This window comes from Chlamydomonas reinhardtii, chromosome 10 (genome assembly GCF_000002595.2).
Source record: "Chlamydomonas reinhardtii strain CC-503 cw92 mt+ chromosome 10, whole genome shotgun sequence".
NCBI lineage: Eukaryota > Viridiplantae > Chlorophyta > Chlorophyceae > Chlamydomonadales > Chlamydomonadaceae > Chlamydomonas > Chlamydomonas reinhardtii.
Genome location: NC_057013.1, coordinates 4,211,508 through 4,233,762, shown reverse-complemented (window position 1 = coordinate 4,233,762; position 22,255 = coordinate 4,211,508). Strand labels below are relative to the sequence as shown.

Below are 22,255 nucleotides of genomic sequence, written 5' to 3'. Positions count from 1 at the left end.
CGGTGACATGAATACATTGGCCCCCATGTATACGACTCCAGCACATAATACTTGAGTGTGACCGCTGGGCACAGGCCCTTCAACTCCCACAGCAACACACAGGGGATGACCAGGTCGCAGGTGCGGTACTCGCACGCCTGCCTAGCTGCAGAGCCGAGGCCGAGGCTATGACTCCGGTACGTGCACTGTTTCAGTGCTGCAATATAAGCACGCGATACGCTTCACCCCACCACATCAATGATGAATGCATGCACGGTAAATGAAATCCCGTGCCCCACAACCCAATCAATCGGTATCCGTAAGTATCTCCGACGTTTGGGCGGGTCTCGTTCCGTTTCGTTGTCCAACACCACCAGGTAAGCATCGGTGCGTGCAGGTGACCCGGCTCAACCACGTTCACTACGTGCGCCGCAGCCAGTGCCCACACGTCCTGCTGAATTAAGAAGCGCAGGTCACCATGACTACTTATTGTATGCATTCGCACATTGCTCACTGCATCGCGCACCGTACATGAAATCATTCGTTGCATGCATTCCTATCTGGTGCGCCCCAGATACCGCCCGGCTGTTTGGGATCGGACGGATTTGCCCGGCAGCCCACCTAAGCACCGCGGGCACACCGCCGCAGCAACCACCTAACTATTCTCCGGTTGCCAGGGCTAGACCGTGGGGTTAGACCCTCCCTGCTCTCAACGGCATCTGCAGCTCAAGTTGCACACCTCACCCCAGCTCCCGTAAACCCACCTCACCCAAACCCCAAGTTCACCACGCCCGGACCGCGCGGGTGCTGGCCATGGTACGCCCCGCCGCCGCCCGCCAACAGGTCACGTGTCGTACTGCCGCGCAGCCCGGCGCCGTGGTGGGCGCCGCCAGACGGCCGCTCGCCGCCGCCGCCGCCGCCGCCGCCGCCGTGTCCATGGCCGCTGGCGGCGCCGCCAGGCCCCAGCGCTGACGGGCCAGTGATGCTGGCGGTGGCACCAGGCAGGCGCAGCCCGGCGGCGGCTGCGGAGATGGAGCCGAGGCGGCTGGCGGCGACGCCTGTGATCGAGGCGACGCGGAGCGCGGTGACGGCGGCGGCGGCCGCCACCCCGGGTGGCGCCGCGCCCACCTCAAGGTCAGCGGCCAGTTGCGCCTGGGCCCTGTGGGTTGGGGGAAGAAGAGCGCGGCCAAGGAAAGGCAAGCGCAGTCATGACTGCGTCAGAAACAAGACATGGGGGGGAGGCGGCCACGGCACAACAGCACGTGCTGTGTTGCACACCGCGACCGTAACGCCTTGCCGCGCGCCCCCACGCCCCCGGAACCATGCCCGCACCTGTTGTCTTTCATCATTCCAGCGGAGAAGAACGATCCGCCGCTACGCGAGGCCGGCGGCGGCCCCGGCGCCTGGCTCTTGCGCCTCAGGTCCATCACCGCTGCTGCCGCGGCGCTGAAGCTGCCACGCGCATGGCCACCGCCACCCGTGCCGCCAGCAGTGCTGCCGAAGCTTGGCGCCCCCTCCATCTCGAACGTCTCCGCTTCCTTGCCTGCGGGCTTGTGCTTCATCAGCCTCTGCCACAGACCCGTCATGCCTCCGCCTCCACCGTTGCCGGTGCCGCTTGCTGCAGCGGAGGTAGGGGCCGGGCCGGAGCCGCTGGGCCTGCCGTCGGTGCTGACGTGTGTGCTGGTGTGGCCACTGCCGCCGGCTCCTCCTCCTCCTGCGGCGGTGTTGCTGCTGCTGTTTCCGTGGCTGGCGTTGGCGTGGTGCCGCGTGCGAGGCGTGGGCCGCTCGGGCGCCTCGATCGGACCATCCACCAGCGTAGTCGCCGCGCGCATGAAACCGCCACTGCCGCCACCGCCGCCGCCACCGCCGCCACCTGGGCTCATGCCGCCGCCGAACCCGCGCCCGCTGGACGCCGCCGCTGGCGGAGGCGGTCCCAGAGCGCTGCCCGTCTGGCTCTTGGCGCCGGCAGGGAAGCCGCCAGGCGACAGCCCGCCACTGGTGCCACCGGCCGGGCTGGTGCCGCCGCTGGCGCCGCCGCCGGCTACTGCATTAAGGAAGCTCACGACATCAGTGACCTTACGCATCCGTGCCAGCATGGGCACGGAGGAGGCCAGCTCCGCCGCCGCCGCCGCCGCGGCCTCGGGGCCCGCCGTCGGCGGCGCCGCCTCGCCGTCAAGCCCGTGGCCGGCGCCGCCACCAGGACTGCTGCCGGCGGCGCCGGGGCCGCCAATGGTGCCGTCCATCAACAGGTCAGCGAACTGGACGGGGCCCTGGTCGGCGGCGCCGCCGCCGGTGGACGTGCCCGGTGCCGCCGCCGCCGCCGCCACTGCTGGTAGCGGTGCCACCGAGTTCTTCATACTCGCCATCTGCCGCAGCCGCGACGCGCCGCGTCCCAGCGGAGGAGCCCCCACCTGCGGCAACGCGCCGCCGCTGCCGCCGCCAGGCGCTGCGGCCCCAGGCGCAGCCGGCACCGGCGGCGACAGGCCACCGAAGGTGCCCGTCGCCGCGGCGCCAACCGCCGGAATGGGCGGGAGCGGGATGGCTCGAACCGCCGCGGCCGCCGCCAGCGAGGCCGAGGCGCTGCGGCGCGGCATGCTGAGCCGTGACGCCGTGTTGGAGGACCAGGGCGCCGCCGGCCGCGCCGCCAGCGCCGCCGCGGGTGACGGCGAGTTGGGCTCGCTGTGGTCCGCGGGGCCGTCCGCCTCCTCGCCTGCGTCCGACACCGTCACGTGCGACCGCATGCTCTCCTGCGGCGCAATGCGGTTGAGGAGGCTGCGTGCGCTCAGGCCGGTGCCGCCACTACTGGCGGCGGCGCCGCCGCCGCCCTGCAGCGCTGCCAGCAGCATGCTGGTAGCGGACAGCACTGACGGCGGCGCGCCGCCGGCGGCCTCCGCCGCCAGCAGCGCCGGCGAGCGCGGGGGCGCGCCGTCGTAGACTCCGGCGATGGAAGTGCGCATGGAAGGCAGCGGTAGCGGCAGGGAGGAGAAGGCGCCGAGGGCCGCGGCGCCGCCGGTGCTGTGGGCCCCGGGGCTGCGGGCAGGGCTGGAGCCAGCGCTGCCGCTAGCACTCCCGCTGATGGGCGCAGGCACGGGCGTGGGCCCATGAGCATCGCCAATGCCGCCGCCCTCGCTGAGGCCACCGCCGCTGCCGTCGGCTGCAGACCCAGCCGCGGCCGCAGCCGCTACTCCCGACGGTGTTGTGGGCGTGGGCGGGATGGAAATGGAGAACTTGACCGAGCGCCGAGCCGCGGCGCTTCCGCCGGAGGCCGACACGCCGTCATCGCCCTCGCCCTCGGCTGGTGCCCCCAGGGCGCGCCGCAGCATGCTGCCACCGCCGTTCTTCCGCAGGCCGCGCGCCGCCGAGCCCGCCGCTGCCGCTTCGCCGCCCTCAACCCCGCCCTCGCCGCTGCCTGTGCTGCGCCCCATGCTACCCGATGGCGACAGGTGCGGCTGGTGCCGTCGGCGGCTGGAGCCGCCACCAGGCCCCCCGGCGGTGATGCTGCGGCTGCGACCGCCGCCGATCCCACCCGAGCCGCCGCCGCCACCCGGGACTGTGAGGTCGCTGCCCAACGCCACGTCAGCCCGCAGCAGGTCTTCATAGCCGTCGTCGTCATCGCCCTCGCCGTCCTCCTCACTGCTACTCAGCAACCGGTGCGCCGCCGCCACCTTGGCACGTGCGCCGCCGCCACGCGACTGCCCGTCGTCATCGTCGTCTGCGGGTGCGCACGAGCACGCGTGACAAAGGGCGCCGGCGTAAGAGTGAGCGAGGCAAAGGCGTGTAGTCGGGCAATCCACTCCATGCCCGGTCGCCAAAGCCCCATGTCCGCTGTCACTCCCGCGCATGCATGCGAGCGTGTTGGTTGAGGGCCAGCCGTCGCGTGCGCGGCTGCGGACCGCGGCAGCATCGCACCTGCGTCATAGTCATCCTCCTCATCATCATACTCGTCGTCATATTTGTTGTCGTCATCGTCATCGCGATACTCCTCCTCGTCCTCATACTCCTCCTCGTCTTCATCGTCGTCGTACTCGGTCATGGCGCGGTTGGCTCGCAGCGTGGCGTTGTAGGCGGACCGAACCTGCGGGAAGGCGGCGGCGGCGGTGTACATGTGCGAGCGTGTGTGCATTTCGGGGCGAGAGTACGAGGTGTGCGCGCGTGCACGTGCGCGGGTGCGTGTGTACACTGTGTAAGAGCGCAAGTGCTTGGCGGCTGTGCCTTCAGGGCCCTCCTGCAGCTGCACTCTCAGTGCCGACCTGACACCCCCCAGACGCACCTGCGCCACCGCCCGCCGCCCCCCCCCGGCCCGCACCCACCACGGCCACGTCTCTGAAGAAGTCGACCAGCTCGGGGTAGTAGTCGGCCTGGCGGGGGGGCGGGGGGGCGGGGGGGGGACTAGTCAGGAAATGATAGACGGCAGCGCATCTCAGAGAACAGCAAGGCGGGGCGTATATGTGTGTGTGTGTGTGTGTGTGTGTGTGTGTGTGTGTGTGTGTGTGTGTGTGTGTGTGTGTGTGTGTGTGTGTGTGTGTGTGTATGTATGTGGTTGTGTGGGTTCGCAGGTTCCAGGAGGCGGTATGGCACCAGAGAAAGGGGAGGGCTTCATGCGGTATGGAACCAGAGAAGGGAGAGGAAGGGGGAGCATGAAGCTGCTTCATGCAGACATGCAGAGTCATGGAGGGCGGGGTTGTGTCGAGACCTGGCATGTCAGCAAGCACGCATCACGTCGCCAGTCAACTGTCCCCTCACATCAGCCGGCACTCGTCCTGACAACGCAGCGTCCCTGCCTTGACTCTTGTGTGCCGCCTCGCAAAACAGAGGCCACCATCTCCTCCTCGCCCTTTTGCATGGGGTTCGGTTAAGTTTGGGCTGGCATCTACAACCGCCCCTCCCTCCGTGCCTCCGCCACCGCCCTCCCCCCTCCTGCCCACCCACCAGCGCTGCAAAGTCCTCGCAGTGCAGTTTGTACAACTCCACACAGTCATCGGCGCGCGCGGCGGCGGTGCGGACGCCTGAGCAGGTTTTGAAAAGCACAAGACGAAACCATAACGCAGGTGTGAGCAGGTGTTTGTGAGGGCGTGGGCGTGGATGCGCAAGCCAGTCAAGCCACAGGTCACGCAGTTCACACTCGTGTGTGTGTGGCCAGGAGGCGAGGCGGCGGGCGGTGGCTGGTGCCGCGCGTGGGCAATGTGAACGACCACCTTTTGCTGTATAGTACAAGCCCACCTTCCCCGGTCAGCAGAGCGCACATCACGGAGACACGGCCCCAGCCCCCTCGCTCTATTGCATTGGGTTTGGTTTAGTTTGGGCTGGTATCTGCAACCGCCCTTGGGTTCTGCTTAGCTTGGGCTGTTACCTACAGCCCCTCCGCCCCGCTCACCCAGCTGTCCGTCCAGGTACGCCAGGATGCCAAACTCGCCAAAGTGGCTGCCCTGCGCCAGCCGCGTCAGCAGCTGCCCGGTCTCGTCGCTGATGGCCACCGTGCCCTTGAGGATGAAGTACACCGCGTCGGCGATGTCGCCCACCCTGCGTCGAGAGCGAAACATTGTCAAACCAAAACGCCTGGAGATCCAGTGTGTGCGAATGTCACGGGAAACCACGCAGGGCTGGGTCGAGCCCATGCAAGAATGTGCACGCACACATTATGCGTCGGGACAGATTATCCCGAGCGGTATAGGACACCCAGCAGCCTCAGCGCCAGCTGCCCTACACTCAGACCAAGTGATCACGCCCGCACCTGAACACAAAGTCTCCCGCCACGTGCGTCTCACGCTGCAGCTTGGACACCATGGCGCGCACCACAATGGGGCTGCACTCCAGGAACACCGGCACCGTGGCCACCAGCTCCGCGCACAGCTGCAGATTCACGTCCGTGCGCAGGCCGGGCGACAGCTCCTGCGGGGGCGGAGGCGGGTGGCGTTGGGCGGGGTGGTTGGGGGCGGGGAAGTACGGTAGTGGAGGTGCGATAAAGCAACGAGGACTGATGCCACGAGGAATGACGCCAGGAGGAGTGATGCATACATGCAAGTATGCATACATGACGATGCATCCGAGGGCCCCTCTGACAGCAGGCGCTGCGGCACAGAAGCAGCACTGAACACACAGCCGTGGCGCCCATATCTCAGGGCACCGCCGCGTCACGCACCAGCAGCATGCTTGTGTCGTCCAGCACTCGCTTGTTGGAGTGGGCGGTGTTGATGTAGGCCATCACCCGCCGCCGCAGCTCGCCCGGCAGCCGCCGGTAGTGGCAGTAGTCACGCCAGATCTGCACACACGCGCGAGCAAGCGGCACCAGGGCATAAGAGTTAGAGGCATGGAGTTCAACTGTTCAAGGCATAGAGTTGTAGGCATGGGGCGCAGCAGGGGGCGCACAGCGGCATGGGGCACAGGGCGGAGGCGGCGGCGGGAGGCCAGAGGTGAGACTGAGACCGCGGGCCGATCCCAACTGGTGGCGGGCCATGGGGTGACTAACGCCGCAACCGCCGCAACCGCCCAACCGCCGCTTGAACCCCGGCCCCGGCCCCCCTATCAGCCCCCCGCCGCTCACCCACCTGCAGCTTCTCCACATACATCTGGCCCGACCGGTTGAGTGACAGCACGATGGAGGACATCACACCAATCTGTGTGGCGTGGTGTGTGGGGGGGAGGCAGGTGCAGCAGGGGTTAGGAGCCGTACGTGTGGTGGCACGGAGGGCAGCGCGCCGCGTTGCTCGTTGCGCGTTGTGCTGGCTCAGGGGCTCAGCCCCTCCGATGCAACCCCACCCCTACCCATCCACCACGAGGCCTGTACTACTCGTGCACATGTGCACGCGTACCCTGCCTCCTCGACCGCAGCCGCGCTGCGCCGGCCGCTCCTCCCCTCGTCCTACTCCCTCCTCCCCACCCCACCCCCCTAAGGTCCCCCTCACCAGCATTGCGTAGAAGAACACTCCCACGATGTAGCACACGATGGTGAACACGACCTCCACGTCGCTGCTGGTGGACACGTTGTCCACATTGCTGCCCATCACAAGCTGCGAGCACGGACAGGAAGCGGGTCGGGCTTAGGGCAACGGTTGCAGTAGCCGGGGCGCGGCGAGGCATGCAGCACGGTAGGACACATACGCCACAGCGCCCCCCGACACGCGCCGCCGCATGTCCCCACACGAGCGAGCACACACACTGCACCCCGGTCCATGCCGCCCACTCCCACCCCACACCCTCTTTCTCCCCCACCCACCTGCAGCGAGCGCAGCAGTGCGAAGTTGTAGGTGATCCAGGGCCCCAGTCCGTCCAGCCCGTTCACCACCACCCAGCCATCCGAGGGGAAGCCCTCCAGCAGCTGAGGGCACAGGTGCGTGCGTGTGTGTGTGTGTGTGTGTGTGTGTGTGTGTGTGTGTGCGACAGGTGTGTGTGCAGATATGTGCGTATGCATGTGTTAAAAAGCACAAAGAAAACATAGCGCAAAGACAGTTTATGCTATGCAGCAAAGCAACGGTTTACGGATGTTACCTGAGGTTACCCCTGCTGCTGAGCCGCCACCGGTCTTACCAACCGGAAATCGCGCAATCACCGCTACCCTAACCACTCTGTGTGCGTGTGTGTGCATGTGCATGCGGCGGGTGTGTAACGGGTGTGTGCGCAGGTTTGGACACTGGCTTGGTGCGAGTATGGCGGCCTGCTGGTCCAAGCAGCGGTGGCCAGCACGTCTCACGCCCATCCTATCTTTGCGTTTTCTGTCTAATCCACCACACGGTACTCCCCTTCCTCCGGTCCTGGCGCCCTCCCTCCCACCCACCTGCACGAAGTAGCTCATGCAGGCGAACAGGTGCGTGAACACCATGGCCAGCCCCAGCAGCTTCACCAGCCGCATCTTGTGGATGTCAATGTCCCACGTGTCCTGTCGGGCGGGACGGAGGTGGCGGCGCGGGCGGGTAAATGCGGAGGCGGGGAGGCGGCCGTGTGCGGCCGTAGCGCGCGGCTTAGCATGTGGATGAAAGAACTGTTGGAACCCCTGCCCCACCTCTGCCACGAAGGCCCAGCCTCCGCACCTCCGCAACCCGCCCCTACTACCCAGCCCCTACTACCCAGCCACCCTGGGCGGGTCGTGCGGGTGCACGTTGCCGGCAGGCCGGAGGGTTCCCACAGATGCCCATGCCCCACCTCGGCTACGCTTGCCCCTCAACCGTCCTCCAGCCGCCCGCCCCCCCGCCCGCCGCCCGCCCCGCCCGCCTCCCCACCCACCTGCCACTTGTTGAGGTAGTGGAACAGCCGCGGCAATGTGGCCAGCCCCAGCAGCGACCACAGCCGCAGCATCTGACCCGAGCGAACAGTGCAGTCGCCCCCGCCTCCCCCTCCCCCTCCCCCTCCGCCTCCGCCGCCTCCCGCCTCCTCCGGCAGGCCTGCATGCACGGAGCCGCACACGGCCAGCGGTACGGCCACGTACGGCAGCGCCCCCAGCAGGTCCAGGAGCAGCCAGGTGCGGAGGTAGCGGGCGCGCACCGCCGCCGCCTCCATCACCACCACGCCGTCCTCGTCGTAGCCTGCGGGGAAGTGGGAGGCACGGGGCAGGCAGCGCGCGGGTGTTGGCGCGGGTGGCGCAAACGATGCGGGCACGAGGTGCCAGCTACCCTTGTCCCACTACAGAAGCATTCAACACGCGTTGGCCGCTGCACACACACACACACACACACACACACGCACACACACACACACACACACACACCGTTCGGATTAGTTCGGGCTGGTATCTACAACAACCCCCTCCCCCCCCCCACACACACACAACGACTCGCTTTTGCAGCTGCAGTTCTCCGTGCCGCGCGACTGTTTCCTTACGGGATTGGTTCAACGTTAACCCCCCCCCCACACACACGCACACACCGAACGCACCCGTCAGGAAGTTGGCTGCGATGTTGACCGCCCAGGCGGCGCTGCACACCAGCAGCAGCACCAGGTAGGGCAGGGCGGTGGCGGGCGTCACGAACGCCACCTGGGGACACACCGCGGCGTGGTGCAGGAGGCGGTGTGAGGGTGGTTGGCGGTTTCAGGGAGGTTGGCCGTGCGCATGTGCATGTGTGTGTGTATGTGTGTGTATAGAGAGCAAAGTGAAAGGGTGTGTGCTGCAAAACACGGTACAGAAGGGTGTCTGTGTCTTTGTGTGTGCGTGCGTGTCTGTGTGTGTGATAAAGAGCACAAGTGTGCGTGTGTGTTTGGCCTGGGACCTCGAGGCAGCCCCACCATGGCTGGACACAGCCCGCAAGAGCCGACATCCGCCCCCGCCCGGCGCCCTCGCTCACCTGCAGCGGCACCACCACACTCATGAGGAGCCCCACCGCCACCCACACCATGTCCAGCCGCATGCGCACGCTGGAGTAGGGGTGCAGCCACACCTGCGCACCGGCAACAAGAGGCGAAGGCGGCGGGAGGGAGGGCGGGAGTTGGCAGGTCGTGCAGCGAACGGTGCAATCGGGCGGGATCCCTAATGCTTTTGAGAAAAGAAGGCGCGGGGGACCGACCGGCCGAGGCTGCTGCCCCGTCCACGGCACTGCACGGGCAGCAAGTGAGAGCAACCTGGTGTGCGGCCTGGAGTCCCTCTACACACTTAGCACACTTAACACACACACACACATACACACACACATACACACACATACAAGCGCGCACCTTGAGCACGCCGCCGCCCTCGTCGCCGTCGGTGCCCGCCACCTTGGTGTAGGCGGTGCCGAAGATGCGCAGCATGTAGCTGTCCGCGCCCGCGTCCTGACGCCGCAGGGCCGGCTCCTCCTCGCCGCTCGCCTCGCCCTCGCCGCCGGTAGCCGTCTTCTGCCGCTGCAGCTGCGCGTGCGCCTCACGAACCATCGCCATGGTCGGCCCGGCGCGGGGGCCGGCACCGGAGGCGGCGGCGGCAGACCCCGCCGCCGCGGCGGAGGCGGCGGTGGTGTTGGTGTCTGACAGGAACGCCTTGGCCTTACTGGCGAGCCCGCTGGCGGCGCGGCCCTCTTCCTTTTCCTCCTCCTCCTGCCCATACCCATCCTCCTCCCCATCCTGATCTGTGTGCTCGGCCTCCTCCTCCTCGATAAGCTCCTCCTCGCCGCCACCGCCGCGGCCTGCGAAGCCCACGGTGCGCGGCGGCCGGCGGCGGTCTGCCAGCGCCGTGAAGGGCTTGTTGCTGGCCGACATGCGGCTGTCCACACGTAGCAGGCTGCGGCCGCTGCCGGCACCAGCACGGCCGACACTGCCCTCGCCGCCATCGTCACCATGGCGTTTTTTGGTGGTGGTGGTGGTGGTGGTGGTGGCGGTGTGGCCGCCGGCACCGACGTCTTTGCCGTCTTTGTCGTTGGTGTAGTCGGCGGCGGCGGCGGCGCGGGCGCTGCTGCTCCGGCGGACGTGCGTGCGGTGGCTGGCGGCGGCATGGCTGCGAGCAGGTGGAATGCAGGGGGAGTGCAGGTGGAATGCAGGGTGAGAGGTGACGTCATCATGTGCAGTCCTGCAGCAGGCATTATTCCAGCCGTACATGTGGCATCCATGCCCCCGCACACTGCATGCTCAATGACCCTCCCGTCAATGCCCTGTGTTGGCCCCAACCCTTCCCCTGCCTGTGGCCCCAATCCAATAGCCCAATTGCGTCCGTACACACCTGGGGTGTTTGGAGCTGAAGGAGCGGCTCAGGTGGCTGACGCGGCTGGCACTCCGCAGGTTCTCCAGCCCATCCTCCTCACTGCCGCCCTCCTCCTCTGCACCATACCCCTCGCCGGCCTCCGCGCCAGCCCCGCCCATTCCCCACTTGGCCCCACGCACGGCGCCCGCCGCCGCGTCGGCATCGGCGCCGAGGCGGCCGCTGCCGGCGCCGCCGGAAATGGTTGCGGTGCCGTCTGGGCGCAGGCTGCGCCGCCGCGGCGCTACCCAGCTGCCACTGACTCCCGCCTTGGGCTTACCAGCCACGCTGTTCAGCAGGGCCTTGGCCGTCTCTAAGAAGGAGGCGCCGCTGCGACTGGCGCCCGCGGCCGCGCCGGCCGCAACAGCCGCTGCCGCCGACGCCGCAGCCACACCCGCTGTGGCCACGGCTGCCGCGGCGGCGGCGCTGGTGCCCCTGCCTGCGGCCTTGCGGTGGTTGCCGTCCTTCCTGAAAATAGAGATGCCGCTGAGGTCACTCAGGTCGCTCAAGTCCGTGGCGGCGTCAGACCCGGACTCTGACGCGCGGCGGCCGCCGGCCGGGCGGCGACTGCCGCCGCCGGAGGCTGGCGCCGGACCATGGGGAACGCGCCCAGCGTCATCGGCGCGGCGGGAGGCGGTGGTGGGGCGCTGCCGCGCCGTCGTCGGCCGCTGCGGCGTGGCCGTAGTGGGCCGCTGGCGGGCGGTTGTCGGCCGCTGCGGCGCAGCCGTCGTGGGCCGCTGCCGCGCCGTGGTGGGCCGCTGCGGCGTGGCTGTGGTCGGCCGCTGCGCGCGCGCCGTGGTTGGGCGCGAGCGCGCCGCCGCGCCCGGCAGCGCGTGACGCCCCACCGTCCTCCCCAGCTGCTCAACGTCACTGTCGTCGCTGCCGCCGCGGCCGCCGTGGCCGTCCTCATCCCAGTCGGGTGCGTCGAACTCGCTGACGCGGCGATCGCCATGGAAGTTGCGGCGGGCCGGCCGCTGCACCACCATCACATCCATCACCACGCTGCGACCGGTGCGCTCCGCGCGCGCCACCACCGCGCCACCACCGCGCGACAGCGCCGCCACGGTGCCCTCGCCGCCGCCGTCACCGTCGCCGCGGTCTCCTCGCTCCCCGCCGCGGCGGCTGCTGCGCGACGCCCGCGACATCATGCTCTCACTGCGGCCGCGGCCGGACCGCAGCGAGCGCAGCGCAGAGTCAGGCTCGCCGCCGCCGCCGCCGCCGCCGCCGTCCGAGTCATTGCCGTTGCCGGCGGCGTGGCGGCGGTGGCTTGCCCGGCGGCGGCCGCCAGCGCCTGCGTCGTGGCGGCTGCGGCGGCTGGCGGCGGAGTAGGGCCGCGCGTCTTCATCACCGTCATCGTAGTGGTGGTGTGGGCGGGAGTGGCTGCGGCGGTGCTGCCGTATGTCGTCCAGTGTGACGACGTCGACGCTGTCAAGACCCCCTTCGCCGCCGGAGCCGGCGAGGGGTCGGTTGGTGCGCCGCGCGCTCTTGCCACGCGCGCTCTTGCCCCTAGGCGCGCCCGCAGCGGCGGCAGCGCCGGCGGCAGCGCGCTCCCGCGCAGGGACGTACACCTTGCGTCCGTCATCCTCGCCCGGCGCTGCGTCACCGGCGGTGCCGGCCCCGCCTCTGCCGCCGCCGCCGCCGCCGCCGTCGTCGTCTTCGCTTTGCGCCACCGCGAAGGTGGCCCGCCGGCGCTCCCCGCGTGAGGAAGAGTGCTGGAGCGCAGATGGCCGTGCCGCCTCAGCCGCTGGTGCCGCCTGCAATGCCGGGGCCGGGGGCCCAGCAGGCGGCGGCCTGGCGCGTCCATCGCCATCACCAACGCTCGCTTCATCACCGGCATTCGGCGATGATTCCAGGATTGCAGAGCGCGGTGGCGGCGGCAGGCATGGCGACAGCATCCCCAGCGCCCCGGACTCCTCGTCCGCTGCGCCGGCGCTGCCGCCACCGGCGCCGCCGGCACTGGCCTTGCGCGCTGGGTCCTGCTGGGGCGGTGGCGGCACCACCAGCGATGGATGTGACGACTGTGCGGCCGCTTCGCCGCCGCTGACTTGCGCTGCGGGGGTATGGGCAGCAGGCGTGCCCGCTGGTGACAGCGCCCCTGCCGCGGATGGGACCTCGTGTGGAGGCGTGGAGGATGTGCCCGCGGCGCCGGGGGGTCCGTCACTGGCAGCGACCGATGCCGAGGCCGAGGCGCCCGTCGCCACGGCAGTGGTGGTGATGCCGGCTTCCAGCGCGAGCTTGCTGGGCCCGAGCTCCATGGACAGGCGGCTGCGCTCAACGCCCTGCGTGGAGGTGCGGCGGCGGTGCGGCTGGTGCGGGTGCGAATGAGGGTGCGGCTGGCGGTGCGGCGAGTCTTCCGCCGCTGACGAGTCAGAGGGCCTGCCGCCGTGTGCGCTGCCTTCGCGTCCGCCTCCGCCGGCTCCGCATCCCATCATGCTACCAGTGAGGCTGCCTGCCGTGGGCCGGTAGCCCTGCCGCACAGGCGCCGCCTCCGCCGCCGCCGCCGCCGGCACCGCCGACGGCGGCGATGCGGCCGGCGGCGGCGACGGCGAGGCCGGCCCGCCGTACATGTGCGCGTACTGTTGCCGCAGCTGCTGCAGCTGCACCTGCATCAGCAGTGGTGACGTGGCTCCCGGCACGCCACTGGTGCTGTGGTGGCGGCTGGCGCTGGGACTGCCGCCGCCGCCACCGTGGCCAAAACCGCCGCCGCTGCCGGCTGCGGCGCCGCTTGTTAGCGACTGCGCCACCGCCAGGTTCAGCGCCGCCAGCACAAAGCTGCCGCCGCCGCCGCCGCCGCCGCCAGCGGTGGTGTCCGACAGGTTGCTCATGCGGCGCAGACGTGTACTGAGGCCCGCGTCCGACGTGCGGCGGCTACCCACGATGCGCACACCGTCTCCGGCCTCCGAAGTGCGCACACTGCCAACGGGCGGCGGCGGGCTGGCAGGCGAGCCCATGAAGCTGCCACCGCCCGCCGCCGCCAGCACCGCCGCCAAGGCCGGGGAGGTGGGCCCGCCGCCGCCGGTGGAGTTGCGGCGCGAATGGGAGGTGAGCATGATGCCGCCAGCCGCGTCGGGCAGGATAACGGGGCTGCCACACACAGCCAAGCCGCCGGGGCCGCCGAACCCAGCCAGGCCGTCAATTGCGTTGTCCACACCAGACACATCTGACACACGCGCCGTGCGCACGGCGGCCCAGGCGCCAATGCCAGCAGCCGACGCCGACGCCGGCGCCGGCGCCGCAGCGGCCGCGGCCGTCGGCCGCGCCGCCATCCCTGCCCCTGCGCCTGCCCCGCCGCCCAGCGCCGCCCGTACGTCCAACTCCTGCATGAGCGGCTGCGGGTGAAGGCCGAAGCTGAGGAACGCATCCAGCTGCCGCACCGCTGTCGCGCCCTGCGCCGAGGCCCCGCGCGATGCCTGCGCCTGCAGCTGCTGCTGCTGCTGCTGCTGCTGCTGCTGTTGGGAGGCGCGCGGCGCCAGAGACAGCTGCGTCTCGAAGCCTCGCTCCTGCTGCTGCTGCTGCTGCTGCTCAGCCGCTTCCTTAACTGCTGCCGCCTCCATCGCCGCCTCCGCGTCTGCCGCCGCCACCACCGCTGCCGCCGTTTCCTCCCAGGCCGCAGTGCCGTGCAGGCCGGCCGTGTGCAGCGCCAGCGCCGCCGCCGTCAGCTTGATGGGGCTGGCGGCGGCGGACGGCGGCGCAGGGCCGGAGCTGGCGGCACCTGGCAATTCGACCACTGCTGCTGCTACTGCCGCCGCTGCTGCTCCTCCTGCTGCGACCACTCCGTCTTCTGCATACGGCCGCCGTGGCGGCTGCCGCGAGGGCGGTTCTTGTGGGGGCTGGCTGGAGGGCCCCAGCTTTGGAGAGCTGCTCCTACGGGGCGGCGGCACCGCGGCTGCCCGCTGGCGGCCGTCGGACTCTGCGCCGACCCACTTGGCTGGCGAGTAGGCCGCCGCACCTGCTGCTGTTCCTAATGCCCCCGCTGGTCCTAGCGCGGCGGCAGCAGCCGCCTCGGGCTCTGACGGCGCCGCCTGAGCAGCCCCACCACCTGCGGCCGCGGCCCGCCTGGATTCCCGGCGTGCGCGGCCGGGGCTGCTTTCTGCGCCCTTGCCTCCCGCACCTGGCCCGCTGGCACTCGCGCCCACCGCGGGTGGCGGCGAGGCTGCGGCTGCGGCTGCGGCTGCGACTGTGCTGACTCCCGCGGCGTCGTCCAATCCGGTGCTGGACTTGCGGCCCCCGCGGCCCTTGCCCGGCGGCCTGCCTTGCCCCGACCCCGGCCCCAGCCCCGGCCCCGGGCCGCCGTCCGCCTCCGGGATGCCGCCGCTGGTGTTGCTGGGCCTGTGAGGGCATGCATGCGTGTTGGTGGCTCAAGATAGGGCAGTACATACAGGAGCCTAGCAGTACAGGCAGGAACCCAGCAGTACAGACAGGAACCCAGCAGTACAGACAGGAACCCCCAGCAGTACAGACAGGTGGCCGACGCCCAACAGGCGCCACCGCGATCCCCCTGTGCCCCGGAACGGCGCACGCGGCCCTAGCCCTGGCGACCCTTACACACTGGGACCCGGCCTCGCGGCCGCGTACCCCGAGCCTACAAGGCAAGAAGGCAATGATGCCCCCCTCCACCAAGAGCGCAGCAGCAGCCACGCACCTGGGTCTGCGGACGCTGCGGTCCGCGTCCCCAGGGGGTGCTTTCGCCGGCGAGCCCTGGAAAGCCGGCACCCCCGCTGTCCCCGCCACGCCTGCCGGCACCGCGGTCACGCCACTCATGCCTATGCCCACCACCGACGGACGGCGAGGGTGCGGCGGCTGCGGCGAGCCCTCCGCGGCCGCCACCGCCGCCGCCGCCATCTCGGCAGCCGCCGCGCCGCCGAAGGACACACGCGGCTGCCCCCGCCCGGCAGCCCCCGACCGCGGCTCGCCTCCTGGCCCTAGCCTGCCCGCCGCCAGCCCTGCTGCCGACGAGGCTGGCCCCGAGGATGGCGGCGCCTGGCCGTCGCCGCCCACCCCGTAGCCGGCCCCGTACGACAGGCGCGGGCCGCGGGGGCGCGAGGCCACGATGGCGACATCCCCAGTCACCTGTGGCGCGCACACGTTTACACAGGACCGTTAGAGTACTGGTGTGGTTAGCATGGGTCGCACGGTATGGTGGGTCGTCCGCTGCCATAAGAGACTCCTGCAGCTACACGGCAGCGATAGCGGCGCAGGCGCTGGCCCATCACGTGGCAGCCACCGTGAGAGCACACACTCTCTCTCCGGCAAGCTTGCGCCTCCCCTCCTCCCCCTTACACTCGCTGTCACGCGCGCACCTTTCGCCCGTCCGCCCGTGATACGCGCCTCGCCCGCGGCGCCGGCCCTTGCCCCGGCTCGCCCAGCTCCGCCCCCTCCGCAAGCCGCTCCAGAGGCCCCTCACCGCCCAGCCCGAGCCCGTAGCCGCCGTCGGCGGCACTGGCACCCGCGCCCGCTCCCGCGCCCACACCGCTGCGGGAATGCCGTAGCTGGGAGTGCGGCTGGCTGCTGTGCTGTGCGTACGGCGGCGGGCCGTGAACCAGGTGGCCCACGCTTAGGCGGTGCGGCCGGGCGGCGGCGTCGTCGGACGCGGCAGCGGGCGCGGAGCCCGAGCCGATGGCTGCGGCGGTGGTGGCTGCGGCGGCGTCTGTCGTGGGCGGCAGGTCTTGCAAGTACTGGTTCAGCTGTGCCGCGGCTGCGGCCGGGATGGATGCCGTTGTCGGCGGAGGCGCGGCGGCGGCGGCGGTGCCTGCCGAAGGCAGCGGCTGGAGGTAGGGCAACCCGACGGCTGCATTCTTGACGGAGCGGCGGCGGCTGCGGCCTGGCGAGGCGTTGGGTCCATCAGGAGGTTCGCCCGTCCCCGCAGCCCCTGCCTGTGAGCGCCGTGGCGGTGTCCCCCCGGGGTCGGCTGTTGGCTTGGCAGTGCCACCCCCCGACGTCGCCGGCGCCGGAGATGGCCCAGCGGGTGGTGACGTGCGCCCCTGTGCCTGCGCGTGCAGCTCCTGCAGCAGCTGCTCCCGCGCCTCCGCCCAGGACCTGGGGGCGGACTCCATGTGCCCCCACCCGCTAGGTGGGAAACTTTTAGGCGCCGCACCCGGCTGTTTTGGCGCGGCAGGGCTTTTGCTGTAGGTAGCTCATTCCTTTGAGAGCACGGCTGTGGTCAAAGCGGCCAGGTTTGGGAAACAAAGGGTCACTTGCGTAATAATGGATCAAAGCTTTAGCGGGGTTCACCCTGTATTTGTAGGTCATTGGTGCCTGTCGTCTACAAACATTGCAGAGATAGTGCTTATGGAGGTAGGCGACTCTCCAGCCTTGAAGTTGAAAGCCTTAGTATGACCTTATGCATGTCTTGAGTGTATTATCAAGCCCCTCGTAAAAAAGCATTATTCAAGGGATTTGGCAAGCTCGGCGTTTAGTGTCGCGACATCGCAGAATCCGGATTGTCGATCGCGCCCCGCCCTTCTCGCCGGTTTGCAGCCACAATGGCAGCTGCGACGGTTCCAATACAAATACCCTACAAACTCATAGGCCGCAGACCTAGGGGCGAACCGGGTGCGAAAACCTCGATTCTTCGATTGCTCCCGCTGTCACTCAGCAAACTTAGTTGTGTAAGACGCCGCATTGAGCTAGACAGCATATCAGTGGCTCATCTGTGGTGGCCGGGGGCCTAAGGGCTACCCAAGGCGGGCCACGCAAGGGATGTTGCGGTTGCAGACCGCTGGTGTGCTCTGGGTAGCGCTCGCAGTATGGCGCGCGGCAGCCAGCAGCAGTATGCCCGCAAATGACGACGCTGACTTGCACCAGGGCCTGTCGTCGAAGCTGGCGCGCGTGTTCAACCTCACTGCGGACATAATCGGCGCGCACGCGGGCACCCATTCCAGCGCCAGCGCAACGCCGAAGTCGGAGCTGCGCGAAGCTCTAGGGATGCTGCTAGATGTACCCGAGGCTCACTATCGCGGGCTGTTGCGGCGGATGCACGAGCTGCATGACCCCGTGGTGGCGGCGCTGCTGCAGGTCAGCACTGGGGACTGGGGAAGCCAGACTGCAGACCACCGTGCGCGTTTCACAGCCGCTTTCTGCAGACACTGGCAATCGTGATGGTCCGTTGAGAATTGGTCGGTGGCACGGACCCACACAGGAGCGCCTTCTGCTACAGCCGTCGGCTGCGTCAGGCACTGCTGTCGGCACGCGCCGCCGCCTGTCGGCTGCTGCCGCGCCCTCCACACCCTACCCCTCCACAGGCAACCGCAATGCAGACGCCGGGCCATCACAGCCACAGGCTACTGGCAGCATGGAGCCCGGACCATTCCACGTAGACTCGACGCGGCGGTTGGCAGGATGGTGGGACCGTGATTCGGACGCAGGTTCCGAATCGGCCCCCGAGCCCGAGCCAGTGTACAGCCAACCTACACCGCTGCCTGGTCGGCTGTCTGACACGCCATCGCCCGCCGACCTGGCGGGCTGGTGCGCGGAGATCAGCGAGCGTTTGGCGTCGCTGTCTCCGAACATGTCGTACCCTGTGGTCCGGCGGCTGGTGGCGGCGGTGGTGGTGCGGGCTTGGCTGGACAGGGGCGCACGGGCGCTGACGGCGACGGAGGAGGAGGAGGTCCGCAAGCTGTTTGTGCAGGTGGGATGACTGTGAGCGGGGTTGTAAAGGACCCGGTGTTCATGGCGCCGGTTGTGGTGAGAGCGGAAGGTTTGGTGTGTACAGCAACACATGCAGCACCTTTCCATAGGCATTCCCGCACCTGCGCTGCCCCGGTCCCTGCAGCTGTACGAGATCCACAGGCGGGGCGCCGTACATAAGGGCATGATGGACTACATGCACGGTACGAATCCCCCGTTACGACACGTGTGCCGCGTGCCACGTGTGTGCTGTGCTGTGGGCTGCGGAATGCTGAGCTGTCCTCACCTCCCGGCCGAGCCAACCGAGCTCCACCACCCTGGCCCTTAACCACCCGTCAATCCGCGCGCTCCTACTCTGCCGTGCCGCCGCCGCAGTGTCCAAGAGCGGCGGCACGAGCTGGTGCCATGCAGCACGTGAGTGGAGCGCCCCAAGGGTTTCAATGCATACAGGGAGACGCCGTCCAATGCCATGCGCTCAAGCGGGTCATTGCGCTGTTGCTGAGCTCCCATGACCGCACGTGTGCGCCCGCAGAGCTCAACGGCTGCACCACCCAGCGCTTCGACAAGTACCATGTGTGCGGCGTCAAGGCCTTTGAGGACAAGGTCCGTACCCCGGGGTCCCGAGATCGGCGGAACTGGGCTGCGGCTGCTCGCGCGTTCCTGCGAGTCTGCCAGGGTGCAGTGCTTACCGTCGGTGCGGCGCTCAAATTTGTATGGTGTTGGGCTTGCCAACCCGGCCCGCGCCGCTCTGCAGGTCCGGTGGGTGGACGGCGCCGCGCACCAGCGCCTCACCGGGCACCCACCCACACGGTGAGTGAGGCATTGGGGCACTGGGGCACTGGGGCAATGGGGCAATGGGGCGCGTCCGCCAGGCAGAGCAGTGCGGCGGGGCAACGGGCAGGCTCAGCAGCAGGATGCCAGCATTATTGTTATGCAGGGCGTTGGCCCACATGCGGTTTGGGCCTCTATACTGTTACATGGCTTGTTCGGACGATGCGCACTGTGCGTCTGCTGCCGCCGCCTGCTGCAGCTGGTCGCTGCACGGCACGCCGCGCAATGCCAGCTCGCCCGGGTGTGCGGCACGTGCGGCCATGATGCGCGCCAACGGCTGGACCTACTACAGGTGCGTAACTGTAGGCGACTGGGTGGCTGGCTGTGCGCGGCCGTGGGCTGTAGTTGGGTGGCTGTAGGATGCGGTGTCTGGGGCATCGCCGGAGCACCGCCGACAGCAGCCATGAGAGGCATGCGCCTCCTTGCTCCCCGTTGCACTCCATCCCACCTGCCCAGCGCCCCTTGCTTGGCCCGCCCCGGCTTGACGCTGGCACGCCCGCGCGCAGCAATGAGTACACGCTCACGGGCGGTGCGGCGGCCATGGCAGACGTGGAGCTGTGCAGCCGCCAGTTCGTCACCGCCATTCTGTTCAGGTGCGGCGCCCGAGTGCTGAGGGCCGTCCCGGTGTAGCCCCCCCCCTCGGTCTGCTCTGGTGCAGGGTCCATGCAATCCCAGCTGAAGCAACGCCCACTGTTGGGTCTTTGTGTACATGGGAATGGAAAAACTACCCCCGCACGGCCCTCTCCCGCCCTGCCCCCCTACCCGCCTCCAGGAACCCTGTGGCCCGGCTGGCCTCGCACCTGCGTTTCCTGCTGCTGCACTACAGCCGCTTCATGAAGGAGCAGGGCGAGGCGCAGGGTGGGTGAGACCGGGGGGCCGGGGGCCGGAGGAAGCAAGGGGGCCTGTGAGTTGGAGGGCCAAACCCCTAGTGTGCGCTGGACTGAGCGGGGCGGAGGCGGGGCCAGTGCGGAGCGGATGGACGCGGGTTGAGCGCAATGACGTTCCCACCTAGCTGAAAGCCGGGAACAACACAGGGATGGAATCGTGCACGTTTGAAGGCGAACGCACAGAGGCATGCGCACATGCACTCACATGGGCATACCGCAGATGAAAAGCCGGCATGCTAGCTCACACGCGCTTGTGCTGTCACGCAGGCGCGGCCTTTTACAAGACGTACGCCAACGCCAACGCCAGCTTCTGGCACGCCGTGGCGCCCGCAATCACCGACAACTATTTCGCCAGGTAAACCGCCGGTGACGCTGGCGTCAAGCGGGCTGGGGGAGGCCGGGGCGAGCTGGCATGCGGCACAGACACATACCGAATGAGGCGGCCGTCCACTGCATGGTGCACATGCGTGTCTGCCTCTGGCCCGCCGTGGCCAGCCAGTGTGGATGCCTGCACGCTGACACCACGTTTTGCCATGCCTTGCCCCGACACCCTCACCCCCATCACCTCCACCACCACCTCCACGGCGACCGTTTCGCCCACGCCCTCCCTTATTGCATTGGGTTCGGTTTCGTTCGGGCTGGTAATTACAACCTCCACCCCTCCACGCGCTGCCCCCAGGACGCTGCTGGGCGAGGCGGTGTGGCACGCCGCCGTGGGCTCCCTGTCCGCCGCCGCGCACCTGCCCGCCGGCCGCCTGGTGCTGCTGGGCACAGACCTGGTGGTGCCGCTGGAGGTGCAGCCGGCGGTCAGCAGCGCGCTGCTGAGGTGGGGGGCGGGCTGGCCCGCCTCCTTCACAGACGTGAGCACACGGGGCGGCCGGGGCTGGGCTGGCATAGGATGGGATGGGATGAGATGGAGTGGGATGGGATGGGATGGGATGGGATGGGATGGGATGGGATGGGATGGGATGGGATGGGATGGGATGGGATGGGATGGGATGGGATGGGATGGGATGGGATGGGATGGGATGGCGTGAGATGGTGTTCAGAAGGGTTGCAACGGAAGCGCGTGGGCATGGAGGGCACCTCCACCCCAGAAACACTGATGGGCACTGTTTCAAGGGCACGCAGCTTCACCGGTGCACGCTCCACCCCCCACTTCCCTCTGCACCGCCTCCCCACAGGTGCACGACAAGAACATCGCGCAGCTGCAGGCGCACTTCGCCTTCGACCCGCGGCCCTACCTGCCGGTGGCGCCCGAGATGGCGCACCTGGCGGCGGACCAGCACATAGACGTGGCGCTGTACCAGCTGGCCGGGCTGCTAGGTGCGGGGCCGCTCGGGACGGCAGCTCCGCGGTTAGCCTGGATCGTAATCGCCCGGCAGCCTGTATCTTACCCCTGAACGAAACCCCCTCCCCTCCCCTCACTTTCCCGCGACCGCCCGCAGGCCAGCTCGACTATCTAGTGTACAGCGAGGCGGCCGCCGCGGGCGTGGTGCCCTGGGAAGGCATACCGGACCAGCCGCCCGCGGAGGACGGCCCCGGCGCCGGCGACGCCGTGGAGTGCGGGCTGCTGCGTGGGCCCTCGGGGCGCTGGGGCGGCAGCCTGCCGCGGCACCGCAGCCGCCGGCTGCCCGTCCTGCGCCGCCGGTCGCCGCCGCCGTCGCCTGTGGGAGGCTCTGTTTCCAGCCAGGGCGCGCGGCGGCGACTTTAGTGACGCGGGAAAGGGGGCCTGGTGGCGTAGGCGGAGAGGGACGGATGCCGGTTGTGCCGTGGCCTAGGCGGTCGGGCAGCCGGGCGTGTTTGCGTGATGAGGCGGAGCATGGAGGGGCGGCGGCCGGCGGGCGGTTGGGTCTGTGGTGGGAGGCGCTTGGAGTTTTACGGCGGTTTCCGGAGCATGGAGCAAGCGGGGAAACCATTCCTGCGCCTCGTCGCAACACGCACGCAGGGGAGCATCTCCCCTGCACGCAAGTATGTGCATTTACATGGTGATATGGGTCAAGCGCTGACGCAGTGGGGCAGCATTCTTGAACATGGTCGTGCCCGGCGGGCAGGCGGAAGTAGCGTGGCGGCACGCCATCAGACCAGTTTCCCTTGCCAGACCTGGCCAGACCAATCTTCGAACCCGTGCACTATCGTGAGGCTTTTCGCGTGCGGCAGTCCCTTTCACTATCCTGTCACATGTATACACAAAAATGGGGACGCTCTTCAATCATGCGACGTCAAAGTCCCGAACTTCACGCCCCGCGTCCGGGCGCGGCTGCTCGCCGAGGTCAGGATCTAGCGGCAGTTGCCGGAGTCT

General features: G+C 68.9%; 2 protein-coding genes across 2 annotated transcripts; one reads left to right on the top strand and one right to left on the bottom strand.

Moving 5' to 3' along the window:
• Nucleotide 1: 1 nt before the first annotated feature.
• Nucleotides 2–16,963, bottom strand: CHLRE_10g450100v5 (uncharacterized protein). Its single transcript, XM_043066952.1, has 19 exons — nt 15,910–16,963; nt 15,252–15,679; nt 10,592–14,938; nt 9,619–10,369; nt 9,252–9,344; nt 8,845–8,944; nt 8,197–8,495; nt 7,751–7,852; nt 7,193–7,294; nt 6,882–6,986; nt 6,525–6,593; nt 6,119–6,238; nt 5,711–5,868; nt 5,354–5,499; nt 4,909–4,985; nt 4,290–4,337; nt 3,889–4,054; nt 1,312–3,691; nt 2–1,138 (listed from the first exon to the last, which is right to left on the bottom strand). The coding sequence occupies exons 1-19, from the start codon at nt 16,660–16,662 to the stop codon at nt 745–747; spliced, it is 10,638 nt and encodes a 3,545-aa protein (XP_042920349.1). The 5' UTR covers nt 16,663–16,963; the 3' UTR covers nt 2–744.
• Nucleotides 16,964–17,063: 100 nt separating this feature from the next.
• CHLRE_10g450050v5 (uncharacterized protein) lies at nt 17,064–22,189 on the top strand. The gene is made up of 13 exons (XM_043066951.1): nt 17,064–17,623; nt 17,748–18,236; nt 18,381–18,438; nt 18,611–18,649; nt 18,768–18,838; nt 18,990–19,045; nt 19,266–19,358; nt 19,573–19,659; nt 19,839–19,924; nt 20,221–20,308; nt 20,633–20,813; nt 21,138–21,279; nt 21,402–22,189. Exons 1-13 carry the CDS (start codon nt 17,381–17,383, stop codon nt 21,665–21,667), a joined length of 1,899 nt encoding a protein of 632 aa, XP_042920348.1. The 5' UTR covers nt 17,064–17,380; the 3' UTR covers nt 21,668–22,189.
• The last annotated feature ends 66 nt before the right edge of the window (nt 22,190–22,255 follow it).